The 25,886-nt window shown below is 38.5% G+C and overlaps 1 protein-coding gene across 3 annotated transcripts in view; it reads left to right on the top strand.

Annotated features, from left to right (window-relative positions):
* The window catches only part of SUGCT (succinyl-CoA:glutarate-CoA transferase), a 320,759-nt gene extending 295,237 nt beyond the window's left edge, over positions 1 to 25,522 (top strand). For all 3 annotated transcript variants that reach the window (XM_058832253.1, XM_058832254.1, XM_058832252.1), the window contains one exon: positions 25,185 to 25,522. In XM_058832253.1, the coding sequence (XP_058688236.1) occupies positions 25,185 to 25,206 (22 nt within the window). In that variant the 3' untranslated portion in view covers positions 25,207 to 25,522. The remainder of the gene's footprint in view (positions 1 to 25,184) is intronic.
* The last annotated feature ends 364 nt before the right edge of the window (positions 25,523 to 25,886 follow it).

Below are 25,886 nucleotides of genomic sequence, written 5' to 3'. Positions count from 1 at the left end.
TGGCTCCCTTGTCAGAAAAAAAAAAAAAAAGAAAAAAAAAATGGAACCCCAAACAACCCCCAAGCTTCCTTTTCTGATTATTTCTGTCATCAGTTAAAATCAAACTCCTTCAACACATCTTCAGAGCAACTACTTGAAGCTCCTCTTTCTGGCCCTCTTTTTTTTTTAGGAAAAAGGATGACAGAGTCCCTAATGGTTAAATTATCTGTCCTTCCCAGAAGTACCAGAGTATGCCCCTCCAGAAATGCATCATTCCTTGAGTTAAGCTATGGGATAGACCCTGTGATAACAAATGACTCTAAGATTTATATTTTGAGACCAAATATAAATGAAGAAGGTCTTCTTAGAAATTAAATTAATTGAATTAAATGTCCCATTTTTAAGGGCTGCAAACTCAAATCCTGCCCTTATGATGCACTATTGCACTTTTTTTTTCTCTGAGTGACCCAGCTGGAGTTGTGCCTTTTCCTCACTAGTCTGCCAAGGAACCTTTGTGCTGAATCACTGACTATTTCTACTGTAATTGGCTTGGACTTCTAGGGTGAGGGGTGCACAATACATCTCCTTTTTTGCCCACTAATTGTTTTCTATGCCTCATAGGGCATTTTCTTCAGATTTTCAGTGCTCCTGTAATATTTAATTTGAAGTTGGATGTGTAGCAAAATGAAAATTGTTTCAATTAGATTAATTTCTTAAGTGTTGCTTGTCATTTTAAGGAAATTTTGAGCAGTCTTTCTTCTTGATGAAGAGGGAGTTTTAGAGAATCTAAGGTCTTCCTGAAGGTAACCAACTGTCAAAAAACATACTCAACTGTTTTTTGTTACAGTTATTTCAGCCAAGATTTGTGTTTATCCCTTTATTGGTCCTTTCAGAATAAACAAGAAATAATGGAGTATTTGTGCTTACAATGCCCTATTCCCCACTTCCCAGGCAAATCAAGGGTGTCTCTCAGCAGCAAAAGGATAAGATTAAGTTGTGACTAGAGCCATTATGTGGGGTAGCAGGACGTTGATAAGAACCAGTGTGCATTTTCCTGAAGAGCTGCATTTCAGACTGTTCTTTCTGTAGCAAAAAACCAGAGTTTTTAAACAGATGAATCAATAGTTTACTTTGATTTCCATTGTGTTGGCATTGTTTCCACAAGATTACTTGACATCACATCACTGTAGGCCTGTGTGTGTGCAGGTGTAACACACTTGCCAACTAAAATTACAGGAGGAAAGGATGGCACAGAGGCAGAGGTGCAGGCCTAGCTGCAGAAGACAGGCATGTAAGTGTGGTTGTTCTATGAGTAGGGCAACACCTTCTGTTACAGGTGGAGTGGTGGGCATCACCCAGATTTTGGGGATGACTAGGAACAGAAAATATTAGGAGCCTGTGTGACCTCACTGGCTCATCAATGCTGAAAAATCAATCTATGTGTAATTTTCAAGGACAGAAAAAGGGAAATCTTTTAAAGAGATAAAAGCATAAAAAGTGACACTGAAATGCCTGCTGTGAGAGGGTTAGAAAAACTCTCTCGGTTGTAGGTCCCATCAGGTTTGGCCTCAGTTCTCTCTCTCAGTTCTTTTCAGTTCTCTTTTAAGTGTAGAGCACCTCCTTTTTACTCAAGTTTTCCTTGTTTCCTTAGGAGTGTATCTTTTGAAAGAGAGAACATCCAATTGTTTCAAAGTATATTTCCTTGAGAAGAACTCACAGAGGGAAAAGAACCCAAAACAAACAAGTTGTCTGATAAAGGAAATACTTCACTATTCATAAAATATTTGGGTTATTTGGGAAAAGAGGAAATTGCTAAGGATTAGGTTTACAGCACATGAGCGTGTCTCAGAAGTGCTACTCTGTAAAGCTTGTCAAGGGAAAAAAAAAGAAAATGAATCCCAGTAGGCTTGCAGAGTTTTGCATCCTGTAGTTTATTACATTTGTCAGTAAAAGCAGTAAGGATTAGGGAAGTATATTTATTAATTTTATGAAATCCTGGCATAAAGGATTGGTGGCCCTCTGATAGAAAATGAAGTTGAACTGTTTTGTGAAAGACAAACATTGTGTACTTGTACTGAAAAGTTATTATTGCAGCAAACCTGTTGCAAATAAATCACTCCAGTTAATCTCCTGGAAGTTACTTGCCTTAAAGACGATGGGATTATGTTTTATGTCTCCTTGTGTAAAGGAAGATCCTTGGTTTCAATGGGTGTTCAAATTCCTTGGGGCAGTATACAGAATTAGAAAAGCTAAACAAAAAACAGTTTGCAAAAGTTTCCTGTTGCTGTTTTAGCATTTGTTATTAATGCCTTAAAGGCACACTTAATGTGTGCTTAAATTAAGGTTTATTTTCTTTACTTTCAGTATCTTATCCTTTGTACAAGGTATCCTTTGGAAGACTTCATAATACTTGATCCTTTTCAGAATCTGTCATCTGTATGTTGAGAGGAAACTGAGACAAGGATGGTAAGTTGTGCTGTAGGAGGTGTTAATTGAAACATGATGATTAGATCATTTTCATGTATGACAAAAATATGGCCATTGAGATCTGAATTGCTAAATGCTTTTTCTCCAAGTTATTAAATCATATCCATCTGAAAGCAATTGTAAGCTACTTGCATAAAATCACTCCAAGGACTCTGTTCTTATCTAGTAGGCAGGTAGTAGGCACATTCCTGACTATGTATGTGCATCAAAAAGATAGCAGTTTCACTTGTCTCTAAATAATTTGGAACTTTCAGTCAGTATTGGTAATAAAGTTCTGTTTTTTCTTAGAACTTTTTCTCCACAGGAGAAGGCTAATGCCTGGGCATAAATGCTCAAAGTGACCTTGCTTTTCTCTTTGAAATAAACAAGGAAGTGTCCATTCTGGTATTGCAGTATGCCCTCAGTAATCATAGCAGTCTATTTCATTTTTGTCACAATTAGAAATTACTTTAACTCATACAAAATTTTAAAATAAGTTTGGCTTTTTGATTGTACCAATGTTAACTTTTTTTTTTTTTTTTTGCATAAACTTAGTTGGAAAATACAGGTCCATTTTGCCTAAGATACTTTAATGGATCTATTATCATTTTATCAAAGCAATGGATATAATCATAAACCTCATCTTAACCACTTAGGAACTGTTATCCCCATTTCACAGGGACAAAGGGCAATTTCCCTAAGGTCACAATAAATGAATTTCTTGTCCTTGAATACCTACTCATCATTAAGTCATTCTTTCCTCTCTGCAGAGGAGGAATGATATATTCCAGGCTCTGGTTTATCGCTGCTCCTCCTGCTCTTTATGTCTGATCTCTGCAACCCAGGGACATTCACAGCTCACAGATGTGGCTGGCTAAACATCCCCACTCTCTGTGGTCTGCACTCTCATTGTCCCTTGCTCTCACCTGCCCGAGTTTGTTTTGGAAAGAAAACAGGATACACCAGTGCAAATGAGACAATGGCATGTCTAGCCAGACTGTGGACAATATGGAGATTAGGGCTGAGTAGGACACACATGATGAAAGGAAGGTGTGCACTAAGTATAAAGTTCTCAAGCCTGTTGCAGCCAGGCAGATTGGCGTCGATCATAGGAAAAGTTTACTGTTCTAAGGAAAGTTTATTGGTCATATGGGTATGACCAATGCTGTATGCTGTAGTTGTTCTAAAAACTTCCTCTCTCCATGCTAGTGTCACAGAGATCTTCGCAATTACCTAGGAGTTAAGTCAGTAAATAGCATCATCACTCATTGCAGCTCAGGAGGCTGGGTCATTTAAGCACATGCTGAAATGGTTTGGTGGATCACAACTACACAGAGTAACTACTTTATGTAAAGCAGTATAGCAAATGAGTGCAAGTGGTAGAATTTTATTTTTATTTAGTATCTAGATTTAGAAATCAATTTTTATTTAGTCTATTTTATTTAGTCTCTATCCAGTGGCTGCTTCCCATCAGATTTGTACTGGGAATGTCAAAGATGTTATTCAATAAGGATCAAAATTTTTGAGAAGGTAGCAATCTGAACTGAGATGAGCAGTGTACCTCCTGTTGCTAATAGTATCCTCCATGTGGACAGTAAGCACCTGAGAATATCAGTGTCTTAGAGATAGAAGTGACTGTATGTTTGTTCTGTGTATATCTATCTATCTATCTATCTATCTATCTATCTATCTATCTATCTATCTATCTATCTATCTATATCTTGTAGTCATCTCAGTGTAAGTGCAACTGTGCATGCATCTATATAATACCAGTATATCTGTGTATATAAGTAGGATGCTTATCTGCATTTAAGTAGCTGAAATGTAAATCTATATGTTCTGGTATGGATTTTATTTCTTCCTCAGACCCTTTACACCACTAATTAATGTAAATTACTCACTGTTATACTGGAGTGTAAGATAAAGAACTTATACAGAATTCATCACATGACAAATAGTGGGGTTTTTACATGTATTCATTCTTACGCACAATGTACTGCAACTCTGTAGAGTTTTTAATCTCTTTTCCCCTCTGTTTTAACAGTTCTAAAGAACTTATTCCTATATCACAGGCAATATTTGATTTGCACTTAAGGGAAACACCACACCTTATTGATCAGTCTGCTAATAAACCTCAGACCTTCACTGTTTCTACAGCTTAATTTAAAATTTCCAAATCTTGGAAAGAATGCATTTCAATGTATTCCCATGCCTATGCTACAGTGCTGTAGTGCAGTCAAGGAATTTTTCCACCTCGTCATGTTACTGTTATTGCCATTGATTTTGATGTATCTGGATGAGGATTCAGATGTGGATGAATGTAAGCACTTTTCCTAAATCACAACAGCATTTTCTTCCATTATTTTTCCACATTTACGGTTGATTTCTCTTTTCTCCCTTCTTTTTCCTTCCTTTCTTAAGAACTTTCCTTTAACTGCAGTTTCTCCCTGAAAGGTTATTTTAAACTTGGTACTAGTTTGTAATGAAAATTGCACATTATTTATATGTCTTCATTAACATTTTTATCCAGAATACAAATAAAGGATTTTAAGTCATCAGTGATTTACTTTCCTGACATTATCAGTTTGTAGCCTCTCAGAAAGGGACCTTATTTCTGTGCTTAGGAAACCTGAAAGCCCAGATTTACCAAAATATGTTGGTTCCTAAGTTATTTTTTACAATCTTTTAAATTGATTTTACACTATGCTTAAAAGACTAAATATTTCTTGAATCTGGTTCTAAATATTTTATTTCAAAGCATCACTATTTATGGTCTCTAAATGTGGTGGATATTGAGAGTTGAAGCTTAATTTTAAAACTCAGATCTGAACCCCATTAAAAACTTCTTGTTGTAAAATATAATTCAGTATGAGTGGGATTAAGGAAATCATCACTGCTATCAATAAAAATAATGAAAAAAAATCAGGATATTGCTTTATGTCTTTCTCAGTCTAAAACCATCCAATGTGAGCAACTTCTGTGAAACTTGTGGGTTTGCTTGTATGCAGATGTAAAGATTATTTGCATGCTGTTGTTTGCCATAGATTTCAACAGCAGTTTCCACATGTCCTGGGAAGTAGGCCATATAAATCAGATGTGTTCTCCTTGTGTGTAGAACATACATGTCTGTGTCTCTAAACCAGGCAGAACAGTTATTTTAATAGAATTTTGACTGATACTGTATAATGTTTTCTAAAGGATTCATAAGTTTTTACAAGAGGGATCAGCTAGAGCACAGAAGTGCTAATAGGGACAAACCTTTCAAAGTTGATAAGTGATTTGGTTTTTTGATTTTGATTACCCAGCTGAAGCTATATTAAGGACTGAGCTTCAGAGAGTGCACTTTATTTCAATTAGGGCTACCACAAACAGCTCAGATCTAATAGTAAAAGCATCCTGAGTTCCTACATAGTCATTTGTGAAAACTGTGGTCTTATTTCTCTCTAGTCATGTTATGAGTCAAAGTTGGTTGAGAATAAAGATGGAGAGGAAGCATTTGCTCTCCTGGATTTGCCTGTTGCAGGGCCATGCTCATCAAGCTGAGTATATAGACTTTTAACATTAGTGTCTACTCCTCTTGGTTGACCTAGGAGAGTGAATGAAGATGCACTGGCCATGTCCTTCCTTTGAGTCATTCAAGGAAACAGGATTTGGATTTCTCTGACAATAAAGGCTGTTTCTCATATCTGATATAGAAGTCTGTGGTATCCTAAGACTGCTGTTGCATGTACATAAATGATATAGTTTCCCTGAAAGTTCTAAATAATGTAAAATGAAACAAGTCCACTGTATTTGATGTCTTGATCTGATTCTGATCTGATTCTGTTTCTGTTTGGTTTGTGGTCAGCCTCTAATGAAGACTGGATGATCCAGACAGAAATTGCAAAAAACTCTATGTATTAAATTGGCATTACATCTTTCATCATGAATTGAGGTTCTGTTAGCACTTTCAGGAGTCATTAGTGCTTTGCTGAATTTTCCCACACCTCCTTAAAACATGTTGATGCTGCAAAGTGGGGTTGCTTGGCTTATCATTAAGGATAAATCCCAGGTGCAGAGATCTAAGAAATCCAGAAGAATTCAACAAATATGATCAATTTAGTCACAAACACTTGCTAATCTTTCGGTCTCAATCATTGCTTTCACTGTACAATGTGCAACTGGTCAGCTTTATGGAAGAAATTGGTGAGGGACTACATTGAATAATGAAGAAAACGGAAAAATATAAATAGTGAGGAATATGATACATTTAGAGTATTCTATATTTAAAGTCAGTAGAAAGTTTTGGAGGAGTGAGAAAAGGAGCAAGTGAAAATAAGGTTTAGGCTTCAGTGGAAAATGCTGTGGGGACTTGTAGGCTTTGGGAGCAAAAAAGAGCATTAAAGGTTGATGAGTAATTGAGCTCTATGGGATAGATTATCTCATGGTGTATTAAGTTCCCTGTGTTGATTAATCTCAGGATGTGGGCATTGGTTAATAGGAGACTAGGGAGAGGGATTTGGGAGGAATGGGGCAGTATGCATAAGAAGAGGGTGGGATACTGGAGTTAGATGGTGAATTGCTAGAAGCTGTAAAACTATCATAGGGAAATATTTGACGTTCCTCCTGTATTCTCAGATGCCTTCAAGGGCATCTACTTTTAAGCATTTTCAGATACTGGTCTTCTGTACTGAGACACTATGAATGTTTTTCTGCTTTTATGATAGCTCTTATGGTCTCTGTGAAAGGGAGAAGGTTTGTCCACATGTGGTTACAGCTGGCAAATGAGGCCAAAGAGTAGTGCCAAGTAGAGAAATATGGAAATGACTTAGCTGGAAAGGCTAAGACCTCTCTGTGGTAACAGGTAATTGGTTAGGCTCCCTTAGGGTAAAGGCAGAGAGGAATTAGAAGGTGTTGGGATTAGAAGCTAAGGATGGGAGTCATTACCTTCTCCTCTAGAATCCTTAATCATGTTCTCTACAAGAGTTGTGTTTTCCCAAACACAAATCTATTTTTGTGATTTCCTGAGCATAAAGAACATTTCTTGCAATAACCCACTCCACCCCTCACCCTACTCCATTCATCCCCTTCACCCAGCTTACTTTGCTCTTAGGTTTACTGATGCTTTCTGACATAGGGATTGCAAAATGGAGAACTCTTGACTGAATGGTACTGTTTGTGTTGGCACTTCAACCACAACCATAAAAATTAGATTGAAACAACAAGTAACTTCATCAAACAATCTCGCTTTTCTTGAAAAGTGTGTTTGCCTCCAGCATTTTCAGTACATTTTAACAATATGGAAATTTTAGTATTTTGTTAGCAAGATGTCTTTTGACTGGAAAGCCATAAGATTAGATGTACGCAGTATAATTTGTGAAATATTTACTCCACATTTGTGTTTGGCAGTCTGATATCTGCCTGCTCTATGTACCCATGGGAAGAAAAGATGTTGGGGTCCAGCTGTTTCTAGAAGCTTGCCAATGGGGTCTGTGTCATATCAGCAATGTCAGTCATTCACCTTTGAGAATAGGATATAATGTGCACATCCACAGAAATGAGAAATATTACAGAAAAATATCATGTGCAAAGATACACTTTAGACTTTAAAAGTTTCAAATCTCTGTGTCTTTGTAAAGTTAAAATTATCCAAAGATGCTTAGCAGAAATCAGTTAATTTTTCGGCTCTGAGTTTGTGTGCTACTTATTTGAAGGAGGTGCAGAATTCATTACATTCAGCGCAATCGTTTCTGCCTTCAAAGAGTAACTAAGCCAGGCTAAGCAGTACTGGAGCCACTAAAATCTCAATAATACTTTTTGATAGCTAGTTATTATTTAATTTTAATTGCATTATATTGCACATAGTTCAACAGAGTACCTAAATATCCCAGTCAAGATCAGGGCTGTGATGTTCAAGAGTCTGCAGACAGAGGCCAACATGTGTTTTCTACCATGTTATGGGAAACTGTTTCCACCCAAGAGTTAGCTAAAAGTTTAATCCTGCAATTAGTATGCTCTCTGCCCAGAAACTATCACTTGCAGCACAGCAAGACAGATGTATTTTGGATTAGAAAGAAATCTTTCCCACCACAAAGTAATGCACAATTTATCAGATATAACTTGGGACAGTGGTTCACACTCTTCTGAAACATCTCTGGGAGACAGAATATCAGAAAATTGTTCTTTGTGTTTCATTCCAATACAAAGTGGGGCCATTCTCTCAGTCACTGTATAAACAAATAGTAAGCAGTGACTGGAGTTCCTAACATTTAATAATTTAAATAGACAAATCTATCACAACTGTACAGGAAATACAAAGGTATGGCAATGGAACATGATTTGCCTGTGATCATAGATTTGATTCGTTAAAATCCAATTGCTTGAATTCCCAGCTCAACAGTCTGTATTATGGTTGACCTTACTATTAGATGATGATTAGTTTCTTCTGATGAGTTTTGTATCTTTTCATCATTTTCCTTTGTATTTGGTGTTGTTTCTTTATCAAAATTGCCCTACAGAGAATAAGCCCTGTGAGGAGCAGGAAGTTAGTTGCACTACTTATGTGGGAAAGAACAAAGCTGTAATAGATCTATAATCAAGGTAGATTTAAATCTTTGTATCTCATACCAAGCAGTTATTCTTACTGGAATGTAATACATATATAGTATATATGTTTAAAAAGTGTACCATCAAGGATTCCTTTAAACAAAAATAGCATCTGGCTTTGAAATTAATGAATATAATATTTAACAGGTACATATATGAAGCATGAAGTAATTCCTGGCATTCTTCTGTTGATACAGTATCTGAAAGTGGGAAGAAAACATTAGAATCCAAGAAAGCTACACAAATTATTTGATTTTATGATTTTTTTTTTTCCTGCAAGTAGATGAACAAGCATTACAAACAGGCCCTACACCTGTAAAATCTAGTTATAGGGCAAGTAACTAGGGAATTACTCTGGTTTATAATGAAATCTGCACATTGAATCAGTCTGAGAACAGCTGGCTTAGAAATCAGCCTGAGAATCAGAATAATCTATGAAAGGTATTTGTGTTAGTATTAAACATTTTTGCATGCTCAGTGTAGAAGATAGCCTCTGAGTTTTGTGGATTAGGAAGTGGCTGGTATGGTTTTCTGAAATTGGGCTGCCTTGTTAAGAATGGAAAGCTCAGTTAAAATTCAGTTATGAGAAACCTACTTGTGATTTACTGCTGAGCAATGCAAATTCATATTTTAAAAGGCAGAGTTTTCAGTCAAATTGCCGTCAAAGTTATTAACAAATAATGTTCTGGTCATTTCTGCAGCATGTAATTTCTTTTAGGCAAGAGCTATATACTGATGTGCAATAGAAAGGCAATGAAAAAAGAAGCTGTTCTTTAATGGTCAAATACAAATACAGTTGAAAGACTAACTAAAACACAGATTTTGGAAAGGTATTTTTGGATACAAGGAATCATTTCCTTATACTGGAAGTGTAATCTGATGTTTAGACTGATGATTAGACTTTGCTAAATTGTACTGTGTTCAGGAGTGATCTACCTGCACCGTGGCAGAGCAGGCATTCACTTACTTCAGCATCACTCCAGTGGTAGTATGTGAATCCCATTTTTTCAACAAACTTCCATGAGCACAGCTACTTTTAATCCATGCTTTTATATATGCTATTTTATATATGCTATTGTAACCTGAGTATAGATGCTTTTTTCCTTGGATTTTTGTTAAGATTAGGCCTGTAAAAAAATTTACATGACCTCAAAAAAGGGAAATTATAAGAGAAAATCGACTAAAGGAAAATCAACCAAAAAGATTAAAATTAAATGGAAACAAAGCCTGTTAGTATGGAACAAATGTGCCCACACACAGACTTGCTCAAAATAATTACATGAACTAAACCCAACTGTTATATTAGTTCGGGTTGATTTTTTTTGTTGTTGTTCTTTTTGTTTCTCAGTTTGCTGGTTTTTGGGGTTGGGTTTTTCTTTTTTGGTTCGTGGGTCTTGTGTGTGTGTGTGTGTGTGTGTATGTGTGTGTGTGTGTGTGTGTGTGTGTGTGTGTGTGTGTGTGTGTGTGTGTGTGTGTGTGTGCAGAGAAGCCATAGGGCCTTTGGCAATTAAAATCTAATTGTTCCTGTGGCACAAATATTTACAACCAGTCTAAGGCCTTTTCAAATTGCCAGTGCAGTGTAAAGGAGACACAGCATTACTGAAAATGAAGTCAGAGATAGCAAGACCAGAGGCAGCAAGGCCTTTCATATTTTATATGGATTTTAGGAGACAGCATTTGCCAATTGTATAAGGTAAAATAAAGAAGAGTGGTTGAAGCGTTTGCAGTGAAAAAGCAGATTGCTGAAAGCAGAAGAAATACATTAAATGAAAACCCACAAAAACAAATGGCAGAGGATAAAAGGTGAGGGGCTGTGTAGGAGGGAGGTGCAACTGATGATCCTAGACATTTGGTGACGGAAAAATTCTATTAAAACTGAGCACCTGCTGCTTAAGATTTGGGCTTCAAAATTACAAACCATGTCAGTAAAAGCATTTTGCTTCGCAGTTTAAAGGGCAAGTGAAGGAAACAGTCAAAGTATTAGGAGAAGGTAAAAAAGAGAATGGGGAAATATTTTATAAAACTGAGCTGCTCACATTTAAGGTGGCATATTGGTTAGGCATGGCTGGTTTCAATTTGATTTTACTTTTTATTCCCCAGCTCTTCAGTTGTCTTTTTAAGCAAAAAGAAACTTTAGTTCAATTTAGTTTAGTTAGGAGGTAGGCGACCATTCTTTGGATGGCTTCCTAACCTTCTGCCTCATTCCTCTTTATGGGTGTGTCTGACTTAAATTTCTGGTTGTTAATCCTACTCTAGTCTTTGCGGGGGAGGAGAGATGATTTCTGACTCTTTTGCCCACTGTAGGGTAGAGCACAAAACTGAAATCCTTCTGATGGAGTAAAGGCTGGCAAATGTTAGAAACCACAAGAACTTTGATAGAGAACCAGCCTATACTTAAGTGACATTCACACGCTCGCACTGGCACACCCGCAGAACCAAAAACCAAACTGAAGGCTATTTGGTTTGACATGGTTTTTTCTCCTGCCCATACTGCTTTGATATTTGGAAGAAGATGAGTTGAATATCACATGTCAAGGATTGGCAGCAGACAATGGAACGCAAGAAAAACTGTTCCCAGCCCTGCACACTGAGACAAAATTGATCAAGTTGTCACAAATCAATGGAAAACCCCAGCCTAATCTGCAGTGTGTTCTCTCCAACCCCATTTACAGACTCCGATTTAAGCACACTTTTATAGAATTTAAGATTTACCTGAAGATTTCTTTTAAATATGAAATTGGAAAAAAAAAAAAAGAAAAATGTCTGAAAGGAGTTATATGTCTAGAATTCTACTTTCCTCTGCTCAAGGAAGGATACTCTCTTTTCTTTTCTACTTTGAATACCAGATGTCTCTGCACAGTCAAATTGAGGTATCCTGAAAGGGAAAGATTTTCAAATGTCCTCAGCTTTTACTGGAAACTGGGCCCCTTTAAAGATGTCTCGAGTATGACACTCAAAGAATCATCCCAGATTTCACAGAGCTTTTCAAAACTCAGCCAGCATTTTTAGTATCCGATGCCTCATGGAGTCTGGGCACCTTACCCAAAAACAGCTAAAAATGTAATTTGCAGTTCTTCAAGTAATCCAAAACAAAGTATCAAATCCCTTCCCATCTTCCTTTGCCAGGGAAAGTCCCTGTGCACTAGAAGGGGCCTCATTCTGCTACACAGGGGACAGCAGAAGTAAATGGAGGGTGGAGTGGGAGAGCTTTTGGAAGAATGATCAGGCTGTGCACAGTGCTCAGCCCTACTTAATCATAGATGTCTTGCTTGAAAATTGAGTTCCAAATATTTCCATGGTGCTCAAACATAGAGTTACCTGGCTTTCATCTGTGCTGAAGAATTTCAACCAGCAGAATTTCCTTGGCTGTGCTGCAACTGATGGCTTTTCCCATTGTTTAATACTCACTCCGAAGACCCTTATTCTGTGTGGGTCACCAACCAGGCAAGAAAGTATCAACTGACTGTTGAATTTTCCAAATGTGGAGGTTTATGTGCCTGTGTATTGTGGCCACAGAGGAACAATCTGAAGACATATAGAGTAAAGGAGCGTGGCAATATCTATGCAGCACATGACAGACATATGATTTGAAATCTAACTATATGTCTAATCTTTACCTTTTAAAAATAACATACTCCTTCTGAGAGTAAAACCTTTGGCTATAAAAAGGGATTGTTGAGGAAAGATTAATCAATGTAAAAGTCTTAAAAAGTGGCTGAAAGCAGTTCTGCCACAGGTGGAATGAGGAAGGCTTTCATTTCTCAGTTTCTTTCTCTTGCTGGGCTAAGATAGATGTTGTAAGATATTAATCATCCTATATAAATGAATAAGTAACCTGTACTAACATACAAGTGGGTTGTGGTGAGGCTAGGGAACTTAAGCAACGTAGTTTGGTATACTGCTCCTGCCACAAACCATTTGCCACTCAGTTCACTTTCTATTCTGGCTGCCAACCATTGCTGTCAAAGGAGATGTTACAGTGGGGTTTAATACTATCAGACAGGAATGCCAGAATAGGACTGTAGAACAAATACCTCTGGTTTTGAAAAGAGACTTAAAGCATGATGGAAGCCATCAAAAAGAATAATTTTAACATAAATTCCCATTTCAAGGTGTACTGAAAAGAGTGGTTCTGGTCTTTAGAGGCAAAAAAAAGGTACATAGAAAAATTATTTATCTTTTGCAAAACAATCTATGCTGTGTTCTGATGTCCAGGCTTACAGAAAGGTACAGAAATAACTAGACATATACTTAAAGGACAGACCACAGAAAAATGTTCCCTGGGAGCTGGAATATCAGGCTTGTGAGCCTTGTCAGGACGTCTGAGAAGAAGAAATGCGTTTTCAAAAGTTGCTTAGGAGAGCTTTTTGAGTATTCTTTTGAATTTGTGTAAATGGAAGGCCCAAATGTTTTTAATTTTTTAGTTATTTTCACCAGTTGTTTGAAGAAAGCTTAAAGCTTCCTATCCTGAAAAAAGTGCCCCTTGAGTAAGCAAGACAAATTATACCCAGACTTTGGATTAGGCTGTGCATGTCCTTCAGTGTGCATTGTCTTGCATCCCTGAATTATCAGCTTCATGTATCTGGGCTTCAGCTGGCTGCCTAAAGAGTAAGGAAAAGCTAATCTGCAAGGAAGAGCTCATCTGCTCCCACTCTGATGATGCACAGCTGGCCAAGAGGATTACTTTTTGAGTCTCTGAAGAGCCAAAGAATCTAACTTATAGCAGCAGACAGGACACAGGAAAGGACAAATTGGTATACTGAGGAGGTACAGACACTTTCTGGCTGGCGTGTTTTATTCCAAGATGCAGGCTCGCACTAACCACAAGGCATGGGACTTGGAAATAGTTTTCACCAGGCTCAGTAGGAAAGCCTCCAGGAGCTGCTTGCCTTCCTGTTCAGCTGGGGGCATGATTCACCTTCCAGATCATGTGAGTGTGTTGCAACTAGGCAATGCTCTGTCCTTATGAGAGGCTCATTTCAGGTAGCATTTTGGTTTTTCTTGTTCCATGCATGTAAGCATACTTGTCTCTAATTACTCTCCATACAATATAGTAGTTAAGGCCTTTGGGCTTACAGTAAAGATGCAGCACAAAACTATATGTGGCTTGAACTTCCAAGTATCACAGGAGATTCAGACAGACCATTTTAACCTGTTGCATGGAAACAGTGTTTGCTTATGGGCATTTCAGAAATTCATCTGCTTTTTTGCTCAGAAATAACCATTGTGATTGTACTATGATCTGACCTCCTGGGTAGTACAAGTTCAGCTTCACTCTGTAATTACTGCATTAGGTACACAACCTGTGGTTAACCAGCATCCTGTGGTGAGATTATGTATTGCGTTTAGTATTGATTAGGTTATGACTTGAGACAAATTATGTTTTTAGCTTGTATTTTCAGTAGTTTAGGCTTGTGCCTGCAGTATTTTTCCTTTTAGAGCTTTGCAGGGATTCTCCCAGGAACTTGTTTTGCCATGTATTTCTTCAGCTCCTTCCTGCCAGAGCAATAGAAAAACCCCTGGAACACTCCTTCCACAGTGCTATAGAAAAGATACTTAGAAGAAGTCTCTTTTTATTCTGGAACTAAATATAATTTTCCTTCAAACTTATATTCTTGATAAACTCTATACATAACCCTTATTATGACCTGAACTATCCTCATGTCCTTTAAGCCTTGTCTCCCCAGAGGAGTACAGTACGTGCTAGATGCATCTGACTGAGCTGTGTCTGTACTTACTGGTAAGCCTTTTGCAGCCAAACAGAATATATAACAGCTTAATTCTTTGGGTTTTTTTAATGTCATCAGGGCAGTATTTTGGGCACCTGTCCTTCAGCAGTTGCCATTTTTCACAACACTGTTAAGAACTTTATTTACCTTGGGATTTCTACACTTTTGTCAAGATTGGCAGATTCAGAAGTTACTGTGTGTGGCGGGGACAAGGCAGACAAACATGATTAGAAAGACAGCACAGACACATAAACTTGTTTCCTTAGGAAATGGAGCTCCAGATTATTGCCTAGGGAATTATGGTTCTTTAAAATTGCTACCTCTGGGTACTCTTACTGGTCATCTTCCTTCCTTCCTTCCTGTCTTTCTTCAAATCTTCTCTTGAGGTCTTTGGGGGTTTCAGGAAGGAGTGGGACCATGTCAGTCTATACAAAAAATTGGGCCAAATTTTCAGCACTGCAAGGCAGTACATGTGGGAAGAAGTAGACACCACTATACTGCAACTTTTTATAAAGCTTTTGGGTGCCAAGAGTCCTATCATAAAATTGTGTTACTCAGATAGCACCATTATGTGTGATTACTCTCAAATATGCAACCAGAGTGACTGACAAATTATTTCCTTTACTCCAGCAGTAATGCAATATTAATTAGGTACAGTTAGTTTTGTGACTGTTTGAAAATGTAAAGAGTTATAGAAATGTTGAGTGGTATTTACACTGATCATATCCAGGATGTTGGCTGATAGAAAATACATAAAGTGTTTTTTAATGCATTTTTTTACATGCAGCTTCAGGTGAGAGAAAGTACTTTCATAAATGTACTTTGCAAAGGATTTTCAGAATTGTGTAGGGGATGCTTTGAATGACTAAGAGTTTGTTTAAAAGTGGTCTCATTTTAAACACCCATCATGGCTGTGACAAATAATATATATTTACACTCTGCCTGTCAAGTCAACTCACAATGCTTCTGTTTTAAATTCCTGCCTTTTGTGCAGTTGGACTGTCCTCATACCTCTTCCACAGAAGTCAGAATTGTCCAAAAGAGAAAAGGTGGCCTGTAGATATTTCTAGTATTGATGCTATTTACTGCCCTACCAATTTTGCTGTTTAGTATTTAATGATGATTTATATGTGTGTTTCTATGACATCTAGAACAAGGTTTACATTTTTATTGCCATTTGTAAGTTGGTCCATCCTCTCCAGTGTCAGTTACTGATTCCTACTAATCCTGCCAAAGTTTTCCACCCTCTCAGCTGTGCTGGATGCCAAGTGAACACTTTGTGTGACTGGGCTCTAAGTGGGGGAGGAAGTGGAAGCAGCAGTAAGGAAGGACGAGCAAGACTTTGAATATTTCCTTAATTACTTTTTTTCCAATCTATTAAGAGATGTTCTTAAAAGGTCGATCACCTGCTCTAATGTAGTGCAAAAAAATATATTTTTCCCAGCAATTAAATTAAATTATAGATTCCCAGAAAGTCCCCCAAGTCCCTAAACTTTCAGATCTATGGTAAGAAAAAAATGAAATATGAGAATTTTCCAGTTAAGATGAAGCGGGTCATTAATTCTGGAGATAACTTTGAAGCCTGTGTGCACTACTCATACTTGCAAGAACTTTATAATGAGCTTTTTTGTCTTGTGTACTTTTCTGCTTTGAGTTTCATCAAGGGGAAGGAGCCTGGTGGTGTAGCCAAGCAGTGCTGTGCTGTGTGCTTGGGCACACCATCTTCTCAGCTGGGAACAAGAGATTGGCAGAAGTCACAGCTGGGACCAATGGGAAGGAGCCATACACAAAATGCAGTTGCCCTGGTCTGCTCCTCATATCGTATCTCTGCACACATTTCCAACACCCCTATATTCTCCATAGTAGCAATGAAGCCCCTCTCATGGACTTATTTTGTATTTTTTTCCTTTTCATTGCCTTAAAAGTCACTGCTTCTTTCCTGCTGATCTCCTTCAGGCCAGTTTCATAACCAGCTGATTGCATGCTCCAAACACTTGACCTGTAGCATATAAGGGATCTGCGTGCAAATGTGTTGGCTCTGGGCCATCATTCTTAACTGTTGATGATATTTCATTGGAATTGCAAAACTGTTGTGTAGCAATACCATGTTATTGAAAGAGGCATACATGTTTGGTTTGTGTGGTGGGTTGACCCTGGCTGCACACCAGCTGCCCACCAAAGCTTCTTTAGCACTCACCTCCTCTGCTGGTCAGGGGAAGGGGCTGAGATAAGGACACAGAAAAATCAGTGTCATGAGCAAAACAAACTCAACTTGGGGAATAATTAATCTGTTTCAAATCAAGCCATGGTAGGATAATGAGAAATAAAACTGTATCTTAAGAACACCTTCTTCCTACCCTTCCCTTCTTCCTGGCCTTAGCTTTACTCCTGATTCTCTACCTTCTCTCCAACAGTGGTGCAGGGGGTGGGGAATGGGGGGTTGTGAACAGTTCATCACAAATTTCTACTGTTCCTTTCTTCTTTGTGGGAGGGCTTACTCTCTTCCCTGCTCTGGTGTGGGGCTCTTCTCACAGGATAGAGTCCTCTACGAACTCCTCCAACCTGAGTCCTCCCTGAAAGCTGTAGTTCTTCATGAACTGCTCCAAGGTGGGTCCCTTCCACGGTTTTAAGCCCTTCAAATGGTCTGCTACGGTGTGGATGTCTGGAGGGTCACAGATCCTGCCAGCAAACCTGCTCCGGCATGGGCTCCTCTTTCCACCGGTCCCCAGGTTCCACCAGGAGCCTGCTCCAGTGTGGGTTTCCAATGGGGTCACAGTCTCCTTCAGGCATCCACCTGCACTGGGTTGGGGTCCTCCAGAAGCTGCAGATTAGTCTCTGCTCCACTGTGGACCCCCATGGGCTGCAGGGGCACAGCTGCCTCACCATGGTCTTCACTACAGGCTGCAGGGGAATCTCAGCTCTGATACCTGGACCACTTCCTCCCCCACTTTCCTCAGTGACCTTGGCATCTGTAGAGCTATTTCTCTCACACATTATGGATTCTATCTTATGGTTACTGTTCTGCAGATTTTTCCCCTTATTAAATATGTAGCCTCTGAGCTACTACCACTGCTCCTGTCTGGCTCGGCCTTGTTCAGCAGTGAGTCTGTCTTGGAGCCGGCTGGCATTGGCTTCATTGGACACAGAAAATTTCTGGCAGCTGCCAGAAGCTGCCCCTGTAGCCAAGACCTTTCAATGCAAACCAAATACTCTTTATTTTCATGTGATTCCTACATCTCTTTAAAATACATTGCATGCTAGGGTAGAACTAACTAACAAATGGTGCTATGTTTCTCATTGCTCTTTTTTTTTGCACAGGTAGATGATATGTTTCAAGCAGAATGTATACACATCCATTAGCTCAAATTTTTCCTTTTTTCCCCTTGTCCCACTTGAATAATAACAAATAATTGTGACTTTTCTCCTGAGCTTGGCTGTCCCCAGGCCCGATTTTGTCTACATAGTTTGAGTTAGATTGCTTCAATATGCTGTAATGTATGCCGTAGAAAATGTGTTATCCAGTGACTGCTGTACAATGCTGCAGGACTGCTATTTGTCAGGACAAAGCAAAGATTATTATATTTATCCACTTTCATATATTATGGTTTGCACATTTAATATTGTTCAAACTCAACTTTAATTTCTGCTCTTTGTAGAGTGAAACTGACTTTTTGCTTCTGCAGCCCCAAATCTCAGCAATCCCAAGAGACACATTCCAAAGACTGCTGTGTATTTCACCTGCTTAGGGCGAATGTTCAAAGGCATCTCATTCTTGCAGGATCCTTCCTCTGGACCTGTTTCAGTGGTTTTATCTCATTTTTCTCTTTTGCTTTAATGTGTTTGGTATGTCTTTAACTGATAGCTCAGTGTCATATAACTTAGAGTGCCATAATAGATAGGCCCCAAAGAAAAAGAATTTATAATGATAACACTCAGTTCAAGTATTCAAGATGTCTCGGTACAATTATCATTATGGTTGCAACTGATAAAAATTTTGATTAATTGTTTTAGTATTAATTCTTGTAAGTTAAGTGGTATGCACAGCATGTATTTTAGCAATGTGTCAAAATCAAAATAATTATAATAATAATAAAATATTAGCTTAGAATTTAAATGTGATTTACTGGCAGTGTGATCATAGCAAAAAGAGAAAGAGACTCCTTTTAATTTAACAGGACAAAGGTGAATTACAGCTACCACTCGTTCTTTCATTGCTTTTTCCAGGTGACAGTAAATGCTCCCTTAACTTCATGCATTGAATGGAGTATAGTGTCCTGCTGACAGCAAGGAGGCACAGGTGACCACCACCTTACACCCTCCCACCAGTCACCCTGCTTCTACCCCAGCAAAGGCTGTTTTCTTCTGCAAGGCTCCTGTAACTCACCCACATGCAAATGCTTTTGACCTTAATTAAAGCAGTTCACCTCTCTCTGCCTCTAGGGATGGTTTCCTCATAAGGCAGTTGTGTTTAATTAGCATTTGCATAGCATTCTGCTGGTTGCTTTCCTGGAGCGTTGTTCAGTAGGAGCGTGGGATTGCTGAAGCCTGACTGGCAAGCTTTGCACCCTCCTAATTGACACAGAAGCCAAGTAGAAGTTACACAAGGAAAGAACAGAGAATCGTTAATGATGGATCATTAGCAAGTAGCTCCTTTGAATGAATGTAGATAACTTTATAACTCTATCAAAGTGAAAAGTAGCGTGATGAATTATGCATCAAACAATAAAAGCTCAAGGAAGACACTGGTTTTATAATTGCTGTGCAATTTTCTAGCATGCTCTAGTTTGTGAGATTAATTTTCTTTGGGAAGCATGAAGCATTCTGTCTGTTGCACACAATGTCAATTTTGGTTTTCTCTCTTTAGAGATTTTATTCTGCTTCTTTCAATATCACTGCAAAAACTCCCAGGGTTTGAAATCCACAATTTTTATGTTCACAAAAATTTGCACTAGCAAATGAAAAGTCTATAGCTACTAAACCTTTGAGGGCTTGCTGATTTCTTGGTGTAATTAGTTTCCAGATACAAACACCTGAAATAAGATTGCCTTGTATCTTTTCTTTTTAATTGAAATTGCATAATAGCTTTGTAGCTATGATGAATTTCTAGACTAATAAATCTCTAAAGGTCATTTTTAGTTTGAAATTATCGTCACAAGCATTTCAGTTGGCACAGAGATCATTCCTGTGGCTTGCACTAGTGCCAGTTCTGCCCTCATAGGGCTCGTACTCACTCCTAAGAAGAGGAATTAGTATAAATATTTCTCAGTGATGTCACCTTTCCCTTTAAAATGTACTGATTTCTCACTGAAGATTTCCTTGGGAAATTGAACTCGGTGTGTTTGAAGTGAATAGAATCAGAGGAACAAGTTAATAGAAAACTTATCCCTGGTGTGAGCTGTTTCTTAGTTTTCATAATATAGTGGGTGAAAGGGACATGTATTAGTGGGTGAAGGGGTCTGTGAGAGATCTCATCCATCAGCAAGCCCCAGGGATCAGCTGTGGGATCAACTAGTCTAGAATAAATCTCCTTCCTAAAGACTGGACTGATACAAACTCCACAGCCTCCTTCCATGGCTTGTTTCAGCATTTTGCTACCCCTACCATTATAAAACTTTATTCTTTCTTTCCTACAGTTTCCTTTGTTGCATTTTAAGTCAAGTATTTCTCATCATGGACATGAACAAGGATTTCTTTCCTCTTTCCAGGAAGTTTGCATGGATTTTGGGGGGATGATTAGGATTTATTTTGGTGGTAGTGGTGAGGTTCTTTTACATTTTTTAAAAACAGTTTTGAAATTGTTTTTCTCTAGCCTTTCTGTTTAGGTCCATGATCCCACTTGGTTCAATCTGTCATGTTTCCTGTGAAAATTTCAGTTGCTGTCTTGTGGAAGCTCTCAGGTGTTCCAGATGGCTGTGCAGTGGGGGCCCCACACCAGACACTGCTCCAGCTGTGACTTGCCAGCTCTAACTAGAGCAAAAAGATTATTTCATGTGTCCTGCAGGCATCTCTCTTGTTTGTACACCCCTGTATGATGCTTGCCTTTTTCGCAACAGCATGATGTTGTTGACTCATCTTCACTTCGTGATCTAGAATAACCCCTAACTATTCTTGCTTTCCTGTTTGTCCCCTGCCCTGTATTTATGTAATGAAACCTAATTCCTTCCCCTTGACAGTACTGAATTTCACCCTCTTTTATCAGACCATTTCTCCAGTGTAGCCAGGTCATTGTGAATGTGCTTCACAGGAAGTTTTAGCTTTTGAAGTCTACAGAAAGCTGAGCAGGTAAGATCTGAGTTCCATCAGCCATCCAAGTAAAAATAAACTGATAAGTGCTTCATGCTGAACAGATTCCTCTGGAGCTCACTTAAAATGTTCTGTTTTAGAAGTTCCCAAGGAGCAATTCTCTGAATATGATTTCCCTCTTAGTATTGCACATGGCTTTGGGTTTATCTTGACCTTGTTTCTTTAGTCAGTTTATGAAAACTAGCAGAGAACTTTCTTTCTGAAAGTCAAATCTTGATTTGGCATCGTACTGGTTGAAGGGTGTGCTGGTCTTGTCTGGGGTAGGGACAATTTTCTTTACAGTCATTGGTATGGGACTCTGTTTCAGATTTGTGCTGACACAGGGTTGATAATAGAGATATTTTTTTTAATTGTTGAGCAGGGCTTTCACAAAGCCTTTCCTGCTTCTCATATTGCCACATTGAGAAGACTGGGTGTGCATGGGTGACTGGGAGGAGACACGACCAGGACAGGTGACCGCAAATGACCAAAGGGACATTCCAGATTGTATGACATCAAGCGCAGTATATAAAGTGGGGTAAAGAAGGATGAAGGGAAGGAACTTTTGGAGTATTGGCATTTGTCTTCTCAAGTCACTGTTACATGGCCCTGCTCCTCTGGAGGTGGCTGAACACCTGTCTGCCCATGGGAAGTGGAGAATTCCTTTTTTGTGTGTGCAAGGCTTTTACTTTCCCTATTAAACTGTCTTTATCTCAATGTCGTGGTTTAAACTAGTAATTAACAAAAAGGGGAAAAAAGGAATTATTTATTTCTTGCTGTGAGATATGGATTAAAATAAGAGCAAACCAGGCATAAAACTTAAAAGGAATAAAGAAGAGTTTATTGGCAAACTACAAGAACACCAGAATAAACTTTTAGAAAAACCTTTTCATTTCTCACTGCTCACTATTCTTTTGTTTACATGACAACAGAGACAAAAACTGTATAATTTTGATGGTTTAAACAGTTCTAATTCTTTCCATAGTCTTTTCCTCAGTTTCTGTAGAGAAACAGAAGTTCCTTTCTGTTAATTTATGGAGTTTGTCACAAGAAAACTATTTTTGTTATAGTTTCTCGTTTCTCTGATATCAGCTGCTCAGAGCTACTGTTATTAAAGCCCACCCCTCCCATTCCACATCACTCTGAAAATGTGTTATGGGTCATGAGTTTGAAGATAGCATTTTTAAGGATAAGTTAGTCAAAGGCAAAAAAGTATTCTTCATCTGCTTCTGTGAGCTTCACTAAGAAACAGTTTTTCTCATTGCCTCTCAAGGCTTCAAATTTCTCAGCACTTCACTATACCACAATTACTTCACTTATTACTTAAATTTACACTTTGAACACCTTATTCCTCTCCATACTCTATTATGAATTAAAGGGGTTTTTCTCAAGACTTCATTGTCCATTTCCATAGTTTTAACAGAAAGATATTTCAGCTTAATTAAAGCATCTCCTTAATTCTCTACCTTTCTTGAAGTCTCTTTTCTTTCTTGCCACTAGTAGTTTATAAAGTCTCTTTTCATGTTGATTACTTTCCTTTTCTCTCTCTGGATGAAAAGATTAATCTGCAAGTTTCATCTGGATAAGAAAGAGTTAAAATCTTGCCCAGGCTTTGTAGATGGTTCTGTGATTTCTGCCGGAGCAGCAGCTGAAGCTGTCTTTGAAAGAAGATTCTTCATGGCTGCTCTGCAGTGTAGTTGCTGTCTCAGCCTGCCGCAGGTCCAGAGCTTTTCTTCTTTACTCGGCAGTTTCCTAGTAAATTCTATTACAGCAAAACCTGCAGCTAAGCCAGGAACCGGCCTGGCCCGGCTCAGCCCGGGGCAAGCCCCCGCCGGTCCCCATCTCCCGGCCGGGAGAACGGCAGGCCCAGCCCGGCTCCCCACCCAGGCCGCATGGCCTGGGCAGAGAACGGGAGGCCAGCCGGAGCTCCGCCACTCTTCACAACCAGGAAACAAAGAAGCACTACAGACTTCTGGGTGTACACTTTAAGGTGGGGTTCACAAGTTGATTCTACTTTTCAATGGCTAAAACTGCTGTCAATTCTCAGCAATGACCGATAATTGGTCAAGAGAAAAGACTCCCAGGAGACCCCAGCAACTTTAACTTTCTTAAAGGTAAAGGAACTTTATGACACTCAACATGTAAATTTTCTATCTTTACCTGTTCTGATTGTTCCTCTGATCCCACTGGTGGGGGGGTAAGCAAGTGGCTTTGTGGAGCTTGGCTGCCAGCTGGAGTTAAACCGTGACAGTCATCTCACCTGACTTGATGTCTGGGTGGTAAAGCTCCCCATCTAGGGCACTTGTCTATCCTTTCCTTTATGGAGAAACACAGGTGATGACAATTCATCTGTCCAGGTTTACTCATTTACCAGTGTCAGAAGACACTGTAACTGTTTACTTTCATCCTCAGTGTCTCCAGAGAGTGTCTAAGGAATTAAACTTATATATCTAGATTATTGATATCTAAATTTAGATCGGATGTATCTCACCTCCAGCCCTTTTCCTGGTAGAAAGATAAGAGATCATGTACTCTGTTTGTTCCTAAGAGGTACATGCTTGCTGTTACTCATCTGCTGAGTATTTTCATGGTGATTATTTTCTCCAATATTGAATGGAGCTTGATGTTAAATGATTTGGTCTGCAATTCCCCAGTTCTAACTCTTTTCCTTTTTAAACTCAGTAACCATACATAGAATCCTAGAATCACCTGGGTTGGAAAAGACCTTTAAGATTATCAAGCCCAACCATTACTTCTTCCAAGAGCATACTTGTGACAAATGTACCAAATCAGCTTGAAAAAAGAAATTATTTTTTTTTTTCTAGGCACCTTTTGTCTTATTTTGTCTTTCTTTGAGGTGGATATTTTACTGTATTAAACATTAGATTACAGTTCATGAAGACTGGCAAAAAATAATGGTGTGTTTTGGCATCCTGACTGACCTTTGTCAGCATCTCCTCAAATGAGTAGTAAATACATGTACTTAATTTACTAATTCATGCTGTGGTTCACTTCCCTTGCTGGTCAATATTCTATTTCTTCAGAAATAAAACAAATGCTGTTCTGGCTTTTGAAATGTTCTTTGCATTTCTTTGCATTTTGCAGTAAAGATATAATGACATATAACCTTTTTTGTAAATTATTTTAATGATGTAATAAAAAACATTATTAATAGAGAAATCCTTTTGCCAATAACATCAAAGTTTTTTCAGTTTTGTATTAAAGAAGAGTTTTCAGTTGGTAGTTAAGGAAACTATTGTCCTCTCTTTCTCCATGAGGCAGGTAATCTTTCTATGCATGCACTGAGTGCGTACCTCACTTCTGAGCCTAGTTTAAATTTGTGGCTCATTCTCCAGTAAGGCTATAGCTACTTTCTGCAGGGAGCTACACTGAAATCACTTCACTACAGAGCATCACTAAAACATGAGATCTGACTACCTGCAATAGAACACACAGAAGTCTTCATATCATTGTCAGCTTCCAGATTTTCACTTTTGAAATTATTTCTGCCAGAGCAAATAAATGATTACTGATTTTCTTATGGCTAAAGCTACTTGTATTTTGATAAAAAAATGTAAACCAAGCTGGGAAATACCATGCCTGTGCATGTTCTGTGTCACTGGAGGACAATGGAGCACACTGCAGAGGTACTTGAGCTGCTGCCAACTGGAGATGGTGCTACCCATTGTCCATGCACTGCTCTGACATCAGTGAAAATGTGTTAACATGACATTTCATTGTGTCCTTATGCTTGTGCTGTAGAAATGTGGGGATTTCTGCATCACATCCTGAGTGGGCTGGGCATTGCTGTTCAGGTAGCAGAGAGTAGAAGCCCGGTGACATAATGTGACTCAAAGCACCCTGATATACACTGGGACAAAGGGGAAGACTTTCTTTACATTGGATGACTATCCAGCAATTCTGCATTTGAGTGAGCTATTTAAAACTGGCTTATTGGTATATTATTGCAAACTGGAATCTTTTTGTAGTCTGTAATTTCAGAATATAACATTTCTATGATGAAGACTGCAAACAGAACTGGTATGAAAATGAGGTACTTTAACACAGACAATTCAATATAAATATGGATAGTAACTCTGGAAAATAATTTCCCTTCTACTTGTTTTTTGTTTTTTTTTTCAGGACCAGGTGTCAGATACAGTGAATTTGCTGTGTCACATCCAAAACCACCTCCACTTGTTGGACAACACACAGTGGAGATACTGAAGAGCATGCTGGGGTATGAGGATGACGCTATAGAAGAACTGCTTCGAACTGGTGCTGTGGCTCAGCATGAGGTCAGATAAGGAACATTAGCTACATTCCTTCACACTGAGTTCACATTACTTTGTCCTCTCTTTGCTCCCTTCAGTTTCCCTAATGGGACTCAAACAGAAGACATAATTTAATTCCTAATTTTCTTCCACGTGTGTTTGTATGATTTTAACACTGATGTATCAAATAAACAATCTCATGCTGTCTGAGTGAAAGATTTTCTTGGGGGGGTTGGGAATAAATGTAATTATGCAGTCCTATGTGACTACTCATTCTCTACTTCACATGGAAAATGGAATCCTTATCATAATTACAGTAATTATCTAAACATTTGTCCCCAGAAAGACATGATGTTAGTGAAAAGAAGCAGAACCTTGAAGATCTGTATACTAGACTCTCCACTCACAGAGAGCTCCTTTGTATTTTAATATAAAATAATTTATTTACAAGTTGGTAGTTGATCTGATTGATTTTGAACAGAATTGTCCATCCTGAAAGCTTTGTTCCTCTCTATTTTAGATCAACAGTAACTATTGAAAAATTTATCTCTGTTCCCAAGAATTCAAAAGT

The sequence above is a fragment of the Poecile atricapillus genome, chromosome 2, assembly GCF_030490865.1.
Source record: "Poecile atricapillus isolate bPoeAtr1 chromosome 2, bPoeAtr1.hap1, whole genome shotgun sequence".
NCBI classification, from domain to species: domain Eukaryota; kingdom Metazoa; phylum Chordata; class Aves; order Passeriformes; family Paridae; genus Poecile; species Poecile atricapillus.
Note: the sequence above shows the minus strand (reverse complement) of the source record. Positions and strands in the feature narration are given on the sequence as shown.